Here is a 15971-nt window from a genome sequence, read left to right on the forward strand (position 1 = left end):
GGTAGCCAAACTAAAAGCCATGGCCTTAGCGATAGTGATTTTTCTGCAGTGATGAAAGCACTGAAAGCCAAATTGGAGCAATCCTAAGCAAAATTGGACAACTTCAACCTTACTCCTGCTTTGCATACAGACTGTTTCTGTGGCTTAGAACCTATAGCATCCAAATTACAAATAGAATAATTTTATTAATACATGAAAACTACGCTCAACTTCATACTTAAAAAAAATAATATTTTTTTATTATTGAACTGAGTTGAATAGGCAAAGACTAATCATTACTAAAAGATATAAAACTAACCAATTAGATAATTAACCCTCTACTCTTATAAATTATTTGAATTATTTGTAATATTTAGATGTGTACTTATGCAATTTTCCTAGCTTTAAATGAATGTTAGTTTGGTATTTCTTTATATCAAAATCAATTTCAATTTTCAACTCCCATTTTGCCATTTTCAGTAATCCATGTTGCCTAAGGACTTAAACAAATTAATCCTTGTAATCTACACTCTTGCTGATGCACTTGTAGTGATACCATTGGTAATGAAATGTTACCAATTAAAACACCACATGTATTAAATTAGCTTCTTGATTGTGCTTAATACTAGCCCTAATTATGCACTTATGTAGCATATGGAAAATGAAATTGACAGAAACTGGACTATTTCATCATTTATAAAAAAAAAAAAAGATTATAAAAATATTTTTAAATATAGTTAATAAAAACTTAATTGAAAAAATATTTTAATAAATAAAAAATATCAAGTTAAAATTTAAAAATTCTTGGTAAATTTTAATAACAGCTTTTACGCCAGTTATTTAAGTTGATCATTCAATCGTCCAACCAAATAAATAAATAAATAAATGAATAAATTTTGCTTGTAATGTTTGCAACTGCACAATTGGGCGGTGCAATGTAACCGACATAAACCGCGCGTGGCGAGTGGTAACACTGCAGAGTTGTTTCTCAGCACGAAAAAAACACTCATCTATAATAAATTTTGAGGTTGATCAAATCGCGCGCTCGCATCTCATTCCGCATTTTCCCTCGTTTTCTAGGATCTCCCCTATCGTTTATTTTTCTGGAGCTGTTCCATTTTCTCGCTGCCCAAACAGCCTTCCAATCCACAAACAATGAGTAACGACAACAAGGATAGCTTTGACATGTCCGATGTCGACGCCTCCCTCCCTGCCGCTGCTGCCGGTAATCTCTCCTCAACCCTCCCTTCCAAATTTTTTTTTCAAATTACTTTGTTATTATTATAATTAGCTATGTTGGGTATAATCCCTAATTTCTTGCTATTCTATGTTTTGAGAACATAAACAATCTGTTAATCTAGAGTTCTCAGTGTAGTGTTATCTAATCGAAAGTGATTTTTAAAATTCTCTTTCTTGTTTCTTTATAGCGGCCGTTGAAATCAAGCAATAATCACGATCTCTATATCTCTTTATCCCTACTATAAATGATTCTTGTTTGTGTATCTATAATCGTGCGCCCATATGCGCGTTTGGGTGCGTGTATTGGTAGTTACTGAAATTATGATATAGCATGATCTCTCTAAATCTGTGTGTCAAAAATGTATTTTTCTATGTACATCTATGGCTTTTTGTCTCTTTGAAATTCTTTTATAGGTTTATATTCACTGTTTGTATATTTTTGTGTTCAGCTCTTAGTGCGGAGGATCGTGCTGACCTTGTTAACGCTCTCAAGGCAAGTAATTGGGGGCAACTTGTGCCTTTTATTTTTTGGAAAAAAGAAAAAATTTGTAAAGCTGTTGCTGGTGCACAAGAGATCGGTATTCATTTTGTAAATGTTGGAAGAATGTTGAAAATGGGATTCTTTGAATCTTTTTGATAAGTAATTTCTGAATCAAAGTACCATGTACCTAATGGATGAGTTAATAATTCATTTATACCATTTACAAAAGCAAATGGCTCTCTTGTGAAAAAAAATAAAAGAACAGAAGAGGATTCCTTAATAAATTGGATGCTTGTATTCCCATTTCCTTACCCTGATTATGCTGTTCGGGTGCTTTTTCAGAATAAGCTTCAAAGCTTGGCTGGGCAACACTCAAATATTCTTGAATCTCTGTCACCCATTGTCAGGAAGCGTGTTGAGTTTCTAAGAGAGATTCAGGTTTGCTTTTACTTTCTAAATTTATTGTTTATCATTTTTTTTTATTCACGGCTATCTATTATCATCTTGGATTAATTCTTCTATTTAGTTTCGACTTTGCATTAATTTTTTATCACATGAATGGCTCTGTTATTAGAATTGTAATTCGAGTCTTACTATTTGATTCTATTTGATTCCCTGTCCTAGCGAATCGAATCTACAGGGTGAATCTTAAATATACTAGAATCTTGATCTAATCTTACAATTCAATGGTGAATCTGTAGACCCTAGAGCTTTAAAATTTAATATTTCGCTTCATTTTTTATTGTGAAAAGTGCACATAAAACCTTTCCTTGGCTATTTTTCTTCCAGGAGCCATTCTTTTCCCTCTCCCTCTTCTTTGTTTTCTTTTTTTTTTTTTTGGTTAATACTTCTTTAATTATAGTTGTCAAATTATGACATTTTATGTTAATATATTTTGACTTTTTAATTTAACTTGCTATTTTTTTATTATTTAATTATTTGTTCAAATTTAAATGGGAGTGTCATCGCATGCACAATGATAATTATTATCTACAATTCAAAAGTTCATAATTTATAACATAAAACCGCATAATATAATAAGAGTATATTATTCTATTATAAACTCCGCCTAAGTAGTTTGCGCTTAGCCGGTCCCAAGCCTGGATAAAGTAGGAGGGTTGCGGTAGGTGACAACCAGCGTAAAAATTTCGTCACACCCTATGATATGGATTCAAAAGATAGTGTGGAAGTATTTGGGAGATATGGGAGTGGCATGGTTAACTAAATTATTTAATAAGATTCTAAACTCAAAGAAAATGCCTGATGAATGGAGGAAGAGTATTTTAGTACCTATTTTTAAAAATAAGGAGACATCTGAGTTGCTCAAACTATAGGGAATTAAACTCATGAGCCATACTATGAAGTTGTGGGAGAGAGTTGTGGAGCATCGACTACGTCATGATACTTCTATCTCTCTCAATCAATTTGGTTTCATGCCCATTGTTCAACTATGGAAGCGATCTTTCTCATTAGAAGCTTGATGGAGAAATATAGAGATGTGAAGAAAGATCTACACATGGTTTTTATTGATTTGGAGAAGGCTTATGATAGTGTTCCAAGAGAAGTCTTATGGAATGTGTTAGAACAAAAGAGGGTATCTATTAGGTACATACAAGTATTGAAAGATATGTATGAAGGAGCAACTACTATTGTGCGCACAGTGGGAGGGGACACAAGAGATTTTCCGATGTCAATTGGATTACACCAAGGATCGACCATAAGCCCTTACCTTTTACATTAGTTTTAGATGAACTGAAACATATACAAGAGAGTATTCCTTGGTGCATGATGTTTGCGGATGATATTGTTCTGATAGATGAGACACGAGAAGGAGTCAATAGGAAACTAGAACTTTGGAGAAGTACTCTAGAGTCAAAGGGTTTTAAGTTAAGTAGAATGAAGACAGAATACATGCATTGCAAGTTCAGTGAAGGCCAAACTGTTGATAGGGAAGGAGTTAGTTTGAATGGAGTGGTACTGTCTCAAAGTAATCACTTTAAATATCTAGGCTCAGTCCTTCAAGTAGATGGGGGATGTGAGGAGGATGTTAGTCATAGGATTAAAGCCGGATGGTTAAAGTGGAGACGTGCCACGGGAGTTTTATGTGATCGTAAGATTCCCAATAAATTAAAAGGAAAATTTTACCGTACAGCCATACGACCGGCTATGTTATATGGTAGTGAGTGTTGGGCACTGAAAGAGTCGTATGCATCTAAGATAAGAGTTGCAGAGATGAGAATGTTAAGGTGGATGAGTGGCCATACTAGACTAGATAAAGTCCGTAATGAAAGTATTAGAGAAAAGGTAGGAGTGGTGCCAATTGAAGATAAGTTGAGAGAAGGGAGATTAAGGTGGTTTGGTCATGTGAAGCGTAGACATACGGAGGCTCCAGTTAGACAAGTAGAGCACATTAGGTTAGAGGATAGAAAGAAAAAAGGGGTAGACCTAAATTGACTTGGAGGAGAGTAGTACAACATGACTTAGAAGCATTACACATTTATGAGGATTTAACCCAAAATCATTCAGAGTGGAAAAAGCGAATCCATATAGCCGACCCCAAATTTTTGGGATAAAGGCTTAGTTGAGTTGAGTTGAGTATATTATTCTATTATAAAGCATTCTTCTTATTACCAAAATGGTAATTCTATATTTATCAAACTATGTCATTGTGATATATTTTTACTTAATTTTTAGAACATATATTATTTTAATTAATTTTAAGAATTTTATTGAATCTTATGATTCATTTTAATTTTTGATTCACAAAATGCAGATTTCAATTCTCGATTCGCATATCAATTTGACAACTATGATTAATGGTATATTGTCATGCGCATGCATTTTATTATTGGCTTCTTGAACTGATGTTTAAGAGCTAATGCACTAAATTGATATTTGATTTTATAATTAGAAATAGATTAAAATGTGGGTGTGTGAGGTCACTGCATATTCTTTTTTGCCCCCAAAGAAAAACGGGTGGTGGTTTTAGGTTTGTAAGTAGACCCCCTTGATAAATGATTAGCTTTTTGAAAGTGAATTTTCTGCACATTGAGAAATTAATGCCAATTGAAAGCCTATTCAGGGGACCTATGATGAGAATGCAAATTTTGCGCAGGAGTATAAGGAAATGGATAGTGCTTTTGATGTTGTATAGATTGAACAATTTACCTATAGATACTTTGATGGTGGGCAAATTTGTAGTAGTTAATAGGTGTTTGCCTTCAAATCCAAAGAACAAGGAAAGTTTAGAGTAGGAAGGTTGAAATTGCATTGATTACAATGAGAAAAGAAGAGAATTTGGTGGCCGTTTGGGAACTACATTAGATTGTTGTAAAACATACATGCATGCTGGTTTATTCTTTTCTTTGCTAAAAGATATATATAACGAGCAATTGTGCATATCAAATTTTCAGAGCCAACATGATGAGCTGGAGTCAAAGTTTATAGAGGAAAGAAGGGCATTAGAAGCTAAATACCAGAAACTTTATGAACCACTTTATGCAAAGGTATGTAGGGTTTTGCCTTGCACTAGTTTTGCATATTAGATAATGGATCCCAATGTTACAATTACTGAGGTTTATCCATTTTGAAGTTTCTTTAGTTTGTTTTTAGCATAATATCTGGTGCTCAATTTACAAGGTTCAGCAATTTATCCCTTTTGGTTTATTTAATCTGTTGTTGATGCTCATAGAGATATGAGATTATTAATGGTGTAAAAGAAGTTGAAGGGTTTACAAATGAAGTTGCAATGAACCAAGAAGGGGACGAAACTACAGAAGGTAACTTTTTTACTAAATATATTTGATGGAACTCATTTTCTTCAACTTGTGCATAAAATTCTTTTTTTATGCAGAGAAAGGAGTGCCTGATTTCTGGCTTACTGCAATGAAAACCAATGAAGTAGTGGATGAGGAGGTAATGGGATGATGCAAGACATAGTGTAATTTTTCCACTCTGATGACTTGATTATGACAATATGATTTTCTGCTTCTTGAAATAGATAACAGAACGTGATGAAGGGGCTCTTAAGTTTCTTAAAGATATCAAATGGTATAGAATTGATAACCCTGAAGGTTTCAAGCTGGAGTTTTACTTCGACGCTAATCCATACTTCAAAAATTCTGTCCTGACAAAGACATATCATATGATTGATGATGATGATCCTATTTTGGAGAAAACAATTGGGTAATCAAAAGCATGTTGTACTGAAAATTTTTTATGCCTCACGCCCCCCCTCCCTTCCCTCCCTCCCTTTTCTTATTGTCTTTGGGTATTTTTAGGACGGAGATTGAATGGTATCCAGGAAAATGCTTAACAAAGAAGGTCCTGAAGAAGAAACCAAAAAAGGGATCAAAGAATGCCAAACCCATCACAAAAATTGAGAATTGTGCTAGTTTCTTCAATTTCTTTAACACTCCTAATATCCCTGAGGAAGATGATGACCTAGATGATGATGCTGTAAGTTTTGCTTCCTTGCATGCTAGGATATTAATGCAATTGATGATGTATTAGTATTCTTAATTTCTTTGATTGGTATTGACAGGTTGAGGAAATCCAGGATAGAATGGAACAGGATTACAATATTGGGTAAGTACCATTTTCTTTGTAAATCAAGTAGCTGTTCTTCTATTTTCATTATTGTTGATTGGTCCAGTTGCTGTTCTATTTTCATTATTTTTTATTGGAACATTTTTTTTGGTGATTAAGTACTACCATTCGGGACAAAATTATTCCTCATGCTGTGTCATGGTTTACGGGGGAGGCTGTTGATGATGAATTAGATGTAGAAGATGATGATGATGATGATGATGATGATGATGATGACGACGAAGATGAAGATGAGAATGAAGATGATGAGGATGAGGATGACAACAATGAGGAGGTCAACGAAGGAAAAGGTCGCAGGAAGAAGGTATAAAGAATAAACATCTATAAGATTGTAGCCTCTTCTGTTTTTCCTTGGAGCATTTGAATTTTAGATGGAACCGCAAGTTTTTGAAATTGCTAATTTATTATTCTGCCATTGCATTTTCATGTTGTTGCAGTCATCTAGTGGACCTAAGGTGAGTTGATCTATCAAGTCCAAGTTTTTGTTCTATCTATGAAGATTTGAAGTGTCATTTATGAATTATGATTTACATCTTCTGGTTCTTGAATCGCAGAAAAGTGGAGGAGCACGAACTGGGGAAAGTCAGCAAAGTGAGCGTGCTCCAGAGTGCAAGCAACAGTAGCGTTAGGTTTTGGACCAACCAGTGATTCGATGCCGGGCAATGCAGTGTCAATGGTTGTCCAAGCTGATGGAAATTTTGGGGCTTTTGCATTTTATTTCTCATTGTGTATATATCCTCTTCTTCTTCTTTATCATTTTTTTTTCTTTTTAGAATGTTTATTTTGATGGGTCTTACCATTTGTATTGGGTTGCAAAAGTGTGGAGTTTAATTTTACATATATTCTGTAAACCAGAAAGTCAACCAATGTATTAATCTCAATTGTTGGATGTTATGGTGTAAAGCGACATTTTTATATTTTTTAACTTAATGGATCTTGTCTTTATCCCCAACTCTGTTTCTATACATAGAAGAAAAAGGAAAAATTGATTCTTCTTTTAATTCACTTATGTCTATATATTTTGCTCAATTGGATTTTCTTTAATTTATGAAACAAGTTGATATTCAACTTGCGGAGGTAGTATTTTTCTTTATTTTCTTGGACGAAGGATAGGGTGCATGCTAACGCTGGCTCAAGGTGATGTGAAATTTCGAAGAAAGACTTGCCATAAATCTGCTAGTTATGATTCCCTAGCAAAGTAGAGGAGGAAGAGACAGATTAGAGAGGAGATAAGAATAGGCAGAGACAGAATAGATCATGAGAAAAGAAAGTGAGATTATTTCAGATAATATGGAATGAATCTTTAGCGTATCCATTCTCTTTATATTAGAGACTCGCTACACTAACATCCCTGCCTCCGAGAGACATCTATCTTAACGCACCCATTAAGCTATCATTTACTACTCTGCTTCCTTCTTCTCCCTCCACTTTCTCCTCTTATACTATACGTAACAAAATCTACTCCTCAAGAATCCTCCATGTATGATATATCCAGGTTACTTCAATGAAATTTCTTGTTCTGGCATAAGGGTCTCCCTAGCTTTGGTTCTTGACGTTTCAGAAGCACTTCAAGCATAAGAAAAGCCATCTCACAGGCTACATTGCATTATTGTAGTTTTCTTGGATAAATTCTGATAACTATTCTTGAACTTATTTAGCTGTAACATTACAGTTCTTCAACTTAAAAATGTAACATAAAACCCTATGAACTTTCAAATTTTGCACAGTAAAATCTCTCTAATCTCCAATTACCGATTTTTCAGTTAGATGCTGACCTGCATGGAGCTTAGTCAGTATTTTTCTTTTCTCTCTCAAGCCATGTATAAATTGAATCCTTCTTCTCTCTATACACAGAATAATTTTTTTTTTTTGCGTAAAGAGAATAATTTTACATTTTGTATAAGAGATGAGAGAGAAATGCTGACTAAGCACCATGCAGCTATTCACATCAGTTTCTAACTGAAAAATCAGTAATTGAAAGTTAGAAGGATTTTACTGTATAAAATTTAAAAATTTAGGGGGTTTTATGTTATATTTTAAAATTGAAGGACTGTAGTGTTACAACTATATAAATTCAGGGACAATTGTTGAAAGTATCCTAGTTTTCTCACTATACAGAATATCTAGAAATGGAGGACCTATGTTTCTCAACAGTGTGGCTTTCTTGCGCTAAATCAACATTTTTTTTCCTTTGGGATATCTCTTTTACTCCTGTCTGACAGGTCCAGGATAAATCTCCTAGCCACCAGATGACGCTAGGATCCATTCCCAAGGTAAAAGATTGTGTGGCAGCTGACACAAAGCTTCTGCCTATAGTAAGAAACCAGTTATTCCTGTTTCTAAAAACTTCATTTTGAATCGGCATAGGATGAATTGATATACACCACATGCTCCATAAAGCCCTCTGAATTCAGCTCCTGTAGTGCAAAATTGCCTTTTTGATCCGAATAGGATATAATAGACCGACCCCATGATGTAAATTTTTCAAGTTGCCTTGGACATCGATACTAAGGATTTACAAAATTGTTGAAGGTCAGTGTGTCTCCCTTTACCATTCACAGAGGAAACATTTCTTCAAAGCAATTGGACCATATGTTTAAATTAGAATTACCAAACCGTCCATGCTTGGCAACAGTGCCGAACTACAACGCATTAACTGAAGCCAGCTCCTCATCATATTTGAGTTCTCTTACCAATTGCCAGTCAGCGATGACCCAAAATGGTAACAAAAGAAATGTGTTAATGAAGAAAGCATGAAGCTTTCTATCTATTGATTGCATGGAACATCAACTCACAAGGTTATTAATTAACTAGTTGAAATTTCGTGAGAAAAGGCTAAAGCTAGCATATTTTGGTTGCCAATTAAACAGAAAAGCTCGACTATGAAGTAGCTGCAATGGTACTCACTGTCCCTTAAATTTCCAGATTTTGCCCAGATGGTTTAATTAGAACTCTGTGAGTGATATATTATATCCCTTGTAATTCTTAGTTTTTGTACTCAACTCAACTCAACTCATCTAAGCCTTTATCCTAAGAATTTGGGGTCGGCTATATGAATTCTCTTCCTATATTCTAAAGGATTTTGGGTTAAATCCTCGGAAATGTGTAATGCTTCTAAGTCATGTTGTACTATTCTCCTCCAAGTCAGTTTACGTCTACCCCTTCTTTTCTTTCTATCCCCTAACCTAACGTGCTCTACTTGTCTAACTGGAGTCTCTAGATGTCTACGCTTAACATGACCAAACCACCTCAATCTCTCTTCTTATCCTCAATTGGCACCACTCCTACCTTTTCTCTAATACTCTCATTACGAATTTTATCTAATCTGGTACGACTGCTCATCAACCTTAACATTCTCATCTCCGCAACTCTTATATTATACACATACACTCTTTCAGTGCCCAACACTCACTACCATATAATATTGCCGGTCGTATAGCTGTACGGTAATATTTTCCTTTCAACTTATTGGGAATCTTGCAATCACATAAAACTTCCGTGGCACTTCTCCACTTCAATCATCCGGCTTTAATCCTATGACTAACATCCTTCTCATATCCCCCATCTACTTGAAGGATTGAGCCTAGATATTTAAAGTGATTACTTTGGGGCAGTACCACTTCATCCAAACTAACTCCTTCCCTATCACTAGTTCGGCCTTCACTTAACTTTCAATGCATGTATTATGTCTTCGTTCTATTTAACTTAAAACCTTTTAACTCTAGAGCATTTCTCCAAAGCTCTAACTTTCTATTAACTCATTCTCGTGTCTCATTTATCAAGACTATATCATCTGCAAACATCATGCACCAAGGGATACTCTCTTATATATGTTTCGTCAATTCATTTAAAACTAATATAAAAAGATAAGAACTTATAGCTAACCTTGATGTAAAAGGTAAGGGCTTATAGTTTTTGTACTACATTGCCAATGGAAATCCATTGGCTTCTTTTATTTCATCATGTAGAAATTACAATAAAGAGAAAAACAAACTACTAAAAAGTATAGTTAAAAGATAAGTATAGAAATTTATAGTTTCTTTCTGATCACTTTATAAATCAATGACTGCAGATATATATTTCAGTCCATGCTCCTGTAGTTCTCAACCTTGGCTACTTCCCAACTTTGTTATAGTTTTTCAGTTGATATTAGCCTTCTTCATGCTCCAAGCACTCAATCTTGTGATGGTGACACTTTTACTTCCGTTATTGAAAGCATGCAGGTGGGCATCTTCATTTATAGCCAATATGGGATAGACTCTTGCTGTCATGCAGCTCTTTCCTTGTCCGCCAAAACTCTCCACTACTGAATGATCAATCTGTCAAAAGCACAAAATTCTAGTGCATAAGACAAAAGGCTAATAGGATGAAATTAGCAATGTATGTTTTTTTGCTGATTTTTATTAGGATTGTATAAATAAAATCTTATGATCTCATTATTACAGTAAACCCACCAAGCTTCTTAATGACAAATGCTCATGAACAGGGTCCACATCCACAAAAGCCCCATAGGTGGTCTTATCATTATCTGGATTCAGTGAAGACCTACAGGTTATTAAAGGTACAAGAGCGTTAAGGAACTTTTGATTTACACGTGAGAATTGATGGCTTGAAAAGTAGAGAAAAAGAGATGTGAAGAGAGATAAAGGAGGACCTGCTTTGGTCACTGCACATGAGCACCACATATTTGTTCTGGCCTTTGAATATTCTGAAGAAAACTGATGTATACTCTTGCATGCCTTTAGAAGCAAAAACTAGCAACCCAAATGGACCTAAACTGCCTCTAACTGATGCACCCTTTTGGCTACATAGCAATTGTGGGTTGGTCCAGCTTGGGTCTAGCCCTTCTGCTTTCCTAAAATGTGATACCTTGAATGTTATCTCCACATCTGCCTGTTAAGGTTAAATAAGAAGAGGTGAGCACTGTAATTAGGGCAACAGATAAGCATTAATAACCTATTAAGTGGGTCGTATATGGTTGTTAAATAAAATTAGCAGAAATCCAATTTCTGAATTGCAATGACTTGCCTGTGCAGCTGTGACACGAGGAACTTCAAGCACAGAACCTCCCTGAAGGACTTTTCTAGGCAAGTGGACTGCATTTGTGCGAAGCATTTCGATTTCCTTTATTGGCCATTGCAACAGTTGCTTTCCTGATTTGTCAAGCCAGATAACTCTTGGAATTGCCTGCAAGAATGAATCCAAGAAAGGAGTCATCGTAGTGCAAGAGGCCAAGGTCAAAACTTTGGCTCCTTCAAATATTTCGAAAGTATCCAATAAATTAAAAAAAAAAAATCAAAGAACAGAGTATTTTATGTACATTACCTGAATTCCAGACCAGCCCTTCTTGATATCATCACTCACACTTGAAGATTCATTTATCCAACCCCACAAGATCATTCTATTCTTAGCGCTGTCAAAGAAAGATTTTGAAGCATAAAATTTCCCATAATCATATCTTAACCCTGAATCACCATCCACTGATCCTTCATCTGGAGTATAAACATCCTTCACAGGGTCATATTCTCCAACGGTGTAGTAATCATGCTTAGTATCATCTAAACTTGCCTTAAACACATACTTAACATTTGGTCCCAATATTGATAGCATATCAACCCCAACTGAGCTGTTAACTGACACTGGAAAAAAATCTACACATTCCCACATTCCAGTGTCCTCAGCAGAATGCAATAGGGTTTTGGCCTTAATCCAATAAACAAAATCTTTACTTCTGTAAAGATATGCTAATCCCTTACAGTTTATTCTGCTTCCAATGACCACCTTCCATCTTCCATCAGCACCAAGCCAGGCAGTGGTTGGGTCTCTGAAAGAGCTAGCATTAATTTGGTTCTCAGGAGTGGGTGCCATTACAGGGTTTTTGGGGGACTTGACCCATTCTAAGAGGTATGGATCAGATGGGTTTTGGGCATAGCCAAGTTTTGAACTTGTTGGCCTGTTGGGTTAATTCAGTGAAAAGCATTGCAGGTGTACCATCTGGGAAGATTGTGGCGGATCCAGACCAGGCACCATCAATAGCTGATCGCTGAGATGGATAGATGGCAAGTTTTTGTGGGGTCCAATTAACAAGATCTCTTGAAGTGGAGTGGGCCCATACAATGTTGCCCCACACAGCTCCTTTGGGATTGTATTGGTAGAAAAGATGGTAAATTCCTTTGTAAATCATTGGCCCTGCAACCAGATTTTTATCCATTATTACGGCTTCAGTGGGGATTTTGTACTAAACTTTTGATTTATAAGAGAAAGGAAGAGAGTGGAATTTGGATTTTTGTTCATATTTAGAACTATATCTATTTGTAAATTAAGTCTTACTTTCTAACTAGAAGATTAGAGAAAAATATAAAAAAGAAATTATTTTTCCCATGTTACGAGATTGACATGAAGGAAGCCAGACTTTTCTTTCTTTTTAAATACCAAGCCTAGATGCATCAGAAATCAGAATCTTCAGCATCAAACAATGCATATATGGATGAACTCCAGATGCAAAAACATGATAAAAAGAAAAAAATTCAGCAGAAAAAAACAACTCACCATTTGGATCTGAGTACCCCCATTAGTAAATTTCACAACCAGAACACATCCAATGACAAAAAAAAAAAAAAAAGAAAGAAAGAAACAGTGTTAGAGAAATAGTAAGTACAAGCAAAAAATCAAAGCTAGAACGGGAAAAAAAAAAGGGCTTCCAAGAAAGGAATAGATCAATGGAAAGAGTCATATCAGTGTTGAGTAAATGTTTATATATTTATACCATTCATCCAGTTCTTGGGAGGTTGAAAATGATAACCAGTTCTGTGAGGTTGACTAGTTGCAGAAGCAAATTCATCAAGATTTTGAAGCGTCTGGTAAATATGATGGGAAGCTTCAAGCTCAAAAATTCCATGGCCAAAGAGAATAGGAAAGAAGAAGAAAAGCCTCGCAGAAAAGATGGCCATGGTTTCTTTGTTTGAAGAATACGGTGATTGCACTGAAGCAAAGCCTACAACTGCAAGGAATTTAATTTATAGAGAGGAAACGGTGGCAAATAATAAAATTTTAATTAATTAGAAAAGTAATCAATGCGCTAAAGATTAGTGTACATTTGTCAAATATCAGGATTTTAGTCTCAATACTCAACTATAAATGGAATATTTATTCATGAAAGTGAGTTTATATATTGATATGTGCATTAAAATCTGTTTGATATTACTCTTGAAATTTCATTAAACAGAAATAGGAATACTGTAATTATCATGCGGCATGGCTTAAATAAATTTTTTAAAGAATATATTTTTATAATTATTTTAAAATTTTAATTATAATATGTGATAATTACATTAAATATGCAATTGACCATAAAGTTGAAAGAAAGTGGATAGATTTAATAGATTACGGAAGCATGCAGGAAAACCGGTTGCTGCTGTAACCTTTTGAAGTCAAAGGTCAGTGAGTGTTAGCTAATTATAAAAATATTAATCAGTGTTATTAGATTAGCATTCTCAAAGCCAAATCTGATTGCCATGACAATGGGCAATTTCGCATTCATTATCAGAATCGGAATAAGTTTGTGCATAATAAATATTTTTTTTTTCATAAAATAGAAAATATCCCATATTAAAAACTTAATTTTTTTGAAATTATAAATATTAATTGTGTAGTTGTATTTCTTATTTCCATATTTTTTTTAAGGACTCATTCCATATCAATCTAATATATTTAAAAATTTTAAATAATTGTAATGTGATTTTTATAATAAAAATGAAAGAATGTTAGTATCCCTTTAAATGATCTTTGTTTTTAAGAAAAAGAGTAAATAATAAAAATGTTAAGGTAGATAAAGTCTCGATTACAACATTTTGCTCGTCTAATACTACGTTTTGTCATGTTCACTATGTCAACATCATTTAGCATTAATTAATAGTTCTAACCACATTTATTAATAAAGAAAAATATAAAGTATCAAATTGATAAAAAGAAAAAAAATTAAATCTCAGTCTCTTATATGTCAAAACACGAAATTATATAATATTTTTTTATATTTTTTCTTAAAAATTAATCTCTCTATAAATATGAGCATTTCACTGCCTATGTGACAAGGGTCTAATTGAAGGATACATAAAGGCAAATCCCTAGCTCCAACAAAATTCAATACACCCGAACTATCACATTCTACAATTAGATTTTAGCGGCTTAATTCATCCTAAGCTAACTTTAGACTCTCATATATAGCCCATAATTTGGTACAAAGAATTATTATACAAGGGCAACATTTAATTAAATTTTAATTAACTAAAGAATGCATTTTAATGAATATATATCAACATCCTCCAAGTAATAAAAGATACCATTTCAATCATTAATAATATTGATGTGTTTTCTTCTTCTTTTTTTTTTTTAGAATATTTTAATCCACCAAAGTGCAAAGAATTGATGGTTTTCTTCTCTCTTTGGTTGATTTTGAACAAATTAATTAATCAACTTCATGTGGACAATAGTTGATCTTCTTCTTCTCCAATTTAAATAGCCAACTCTTATAGTTGAGGCTATGAAAATTTATAGTTTATTAAGTTTATTATATTATTTATTTTTTACCATTTAAAATCAATTTCTTTGTAAAAGCATAATTAGTCTTTTAAACATTTATTTTGTAATATTATTCAAAAAATAATTAAATAAAATTTTAATTTAAAAAATATTTTAAAATACACTTTTTATTTTTATTTTCTTGTTTTTGTCAAAACCAAGACTAAATTTTGGTATGAAAAATATACAGTTCCTACAAGGATGAATTTGAATTGGCTATCCATTTAGTATACTTAGATTAACTAATATAATGTACTTGCAAATTCTTGAATTAATTTTATCTTTAATATACTATGTATACTTTTTTTAATTTTATCTTTAATATATTTTGTATACTTTTTTATGTATATTTTATTTCTTTTTATCTGCAATGATGCCATCACCATAAAGAAAGGAAGAGTGTTTAGTTATACTTTTATTTATTTATCTAGATTTGGAAAATATTTTTTTTAAAAATATTTTTCGTATTTTTTAATATTTAGGGCACTCAAAAAAATTAGTCAGTAAAAAATATTTTTCTAATCAAATATAAAAATAAATTTTTTTTTCAAAAAGAAGAAGTTATTTTTCATTTTATAGATTTTGATAATTTTATTAAAATATAAAAATATTTATATATGCATGAAATAAACACATATAATTAATTTAACATTACAACCAAATAACGAAAAATATTTTCACAAAAAAATATTTTTTTATGAAAAATATTTTCAATATATAAGTTATTTTTTGTGAAACAAAATCAAGTTTTAAACTCCATTTATTTTATGAAAAATAATTTTTATATATAAAAAATTTTTTGTGAAAATTATTTTTTTAAAAAATATTTTTCATAAAAATATTTTCTATTGTTTGTTTATCATGTTAAATTAATGATATATGTTTATGTCATATATGTATAGTTATTTTTAATTTTTAATAAAATTATCAAAATTTATAAAATAAAAAATAACTTTCTCTTGTGAAAAAAAAAAAGCAATTTTCTTTAAAAATGACTTAATTTTTTCTTTAATCTGAAAATTATCATTAACTTATTTTTTTTGAGTACTTCAAATATTAAAAAATGTGAAATTTATTTTTTCATAAA

General features: G+C 32.8%; 1 protein-coding gene and 1 pseudogene across 2 annotated transcripts; one reads left to right on the forward strand and one right to left on the reverse strand.

The window, feature by feature from the left end:
* The first annotated feature begins 997 nt into the window (after positions 1 to 997).
* LOC110634082 (nucleosome assembly protein 1;4) lies at positions 998 to 7259 on the forward strand. Of its 2 annotated transcripts, XM_021782978.2 has the most exons (12): positions 1000 to 1204; positions 1668 to 1711; positions 2042 to 2137; positions 5113 to 5205; positions 5391 to 5478; positions 5553 to 5614; positions 5700 to 5884; positions 5980 to 6157; positions 6243 to 6286; positions 6407 to 6611; positions 6745 to 6762; positions 6862 to 7259. In XM_021782978.2, exons 1-12 carry the CDS (start codon positions 1135 to 1137, stop codon positions 6928 to 6930), a joined length of 1152 nt encoding a protein of 383 aa, XP_021638670.2. In that variant the 5' UTR covers positions 1000 to 1134; the 3' UTR covers positions 6931 to 7259. The 2 variants fall into 2 exon arrangements, with proteins under 2 accessions (XP_021638671.2, XP_021638670.2); XM_021782979.2 differs by lacking the exon at positions 6745 to 6762 and having other exon boundaries at positions 998 to 1204.
* A 3014-nt stretch (positions 7260 to 10273) lies between these two features.
* LOC110634081 (beta-fructofuranosidase, insoluble isoenzyme CWINV1-like) lies at positions 10274 to 13095 on the reverse strand (annotated as a pseudogene).
* Between the last annotated feature and the right edge of the window lie 2876 nt (positions 13096 to 15971).

The sequence above is a fragment of the Hevea brasiliensis genome, unplaced genomic scaffold, assembly GCF_030052815.1.
Source record: "Hevea brasiliensis isolate MT/VB/25A 57/8 unplaced genomic scaffold, ASM3005281v1 Scaf276, whole genome shotgun sequence".
Classification (NCBI taxonomy): domain Eukaryota; kingdom Viridiplantae; phylum Streptophyta; class Magnoliopsida; order Malpighiales; family Euphorbiaceae; genus Hevea; species Hevea brasiliensis.

What these genes read in the sequence shown, in the direction of transcription:
- LOC110634082 (XM_021782978.2), top strand. Translation starts at nt 1,135, where the DNA reads ATGAGTAACGACAACAAGGATAGCTTTGACATGTCCGATGTCGACGCC. An exon ending in ATGAACCACTTTATGCAAAG is followed by an intron (nt 5,206 to 5,390) that starts GTATGTAGGGTT and finishes TGATGCTCATAG; the next exon opens with AGATATGAGATTATTAATGG. An exon ending in ATGACCTAGATGATGATGCT is followed by an intron (nt 6,158 to 6,242) that starts GTAAGTTTTGCT and finishes TGGTATTGACAG; the next exon opens with GTTGAGGAAATCCAGGATAG.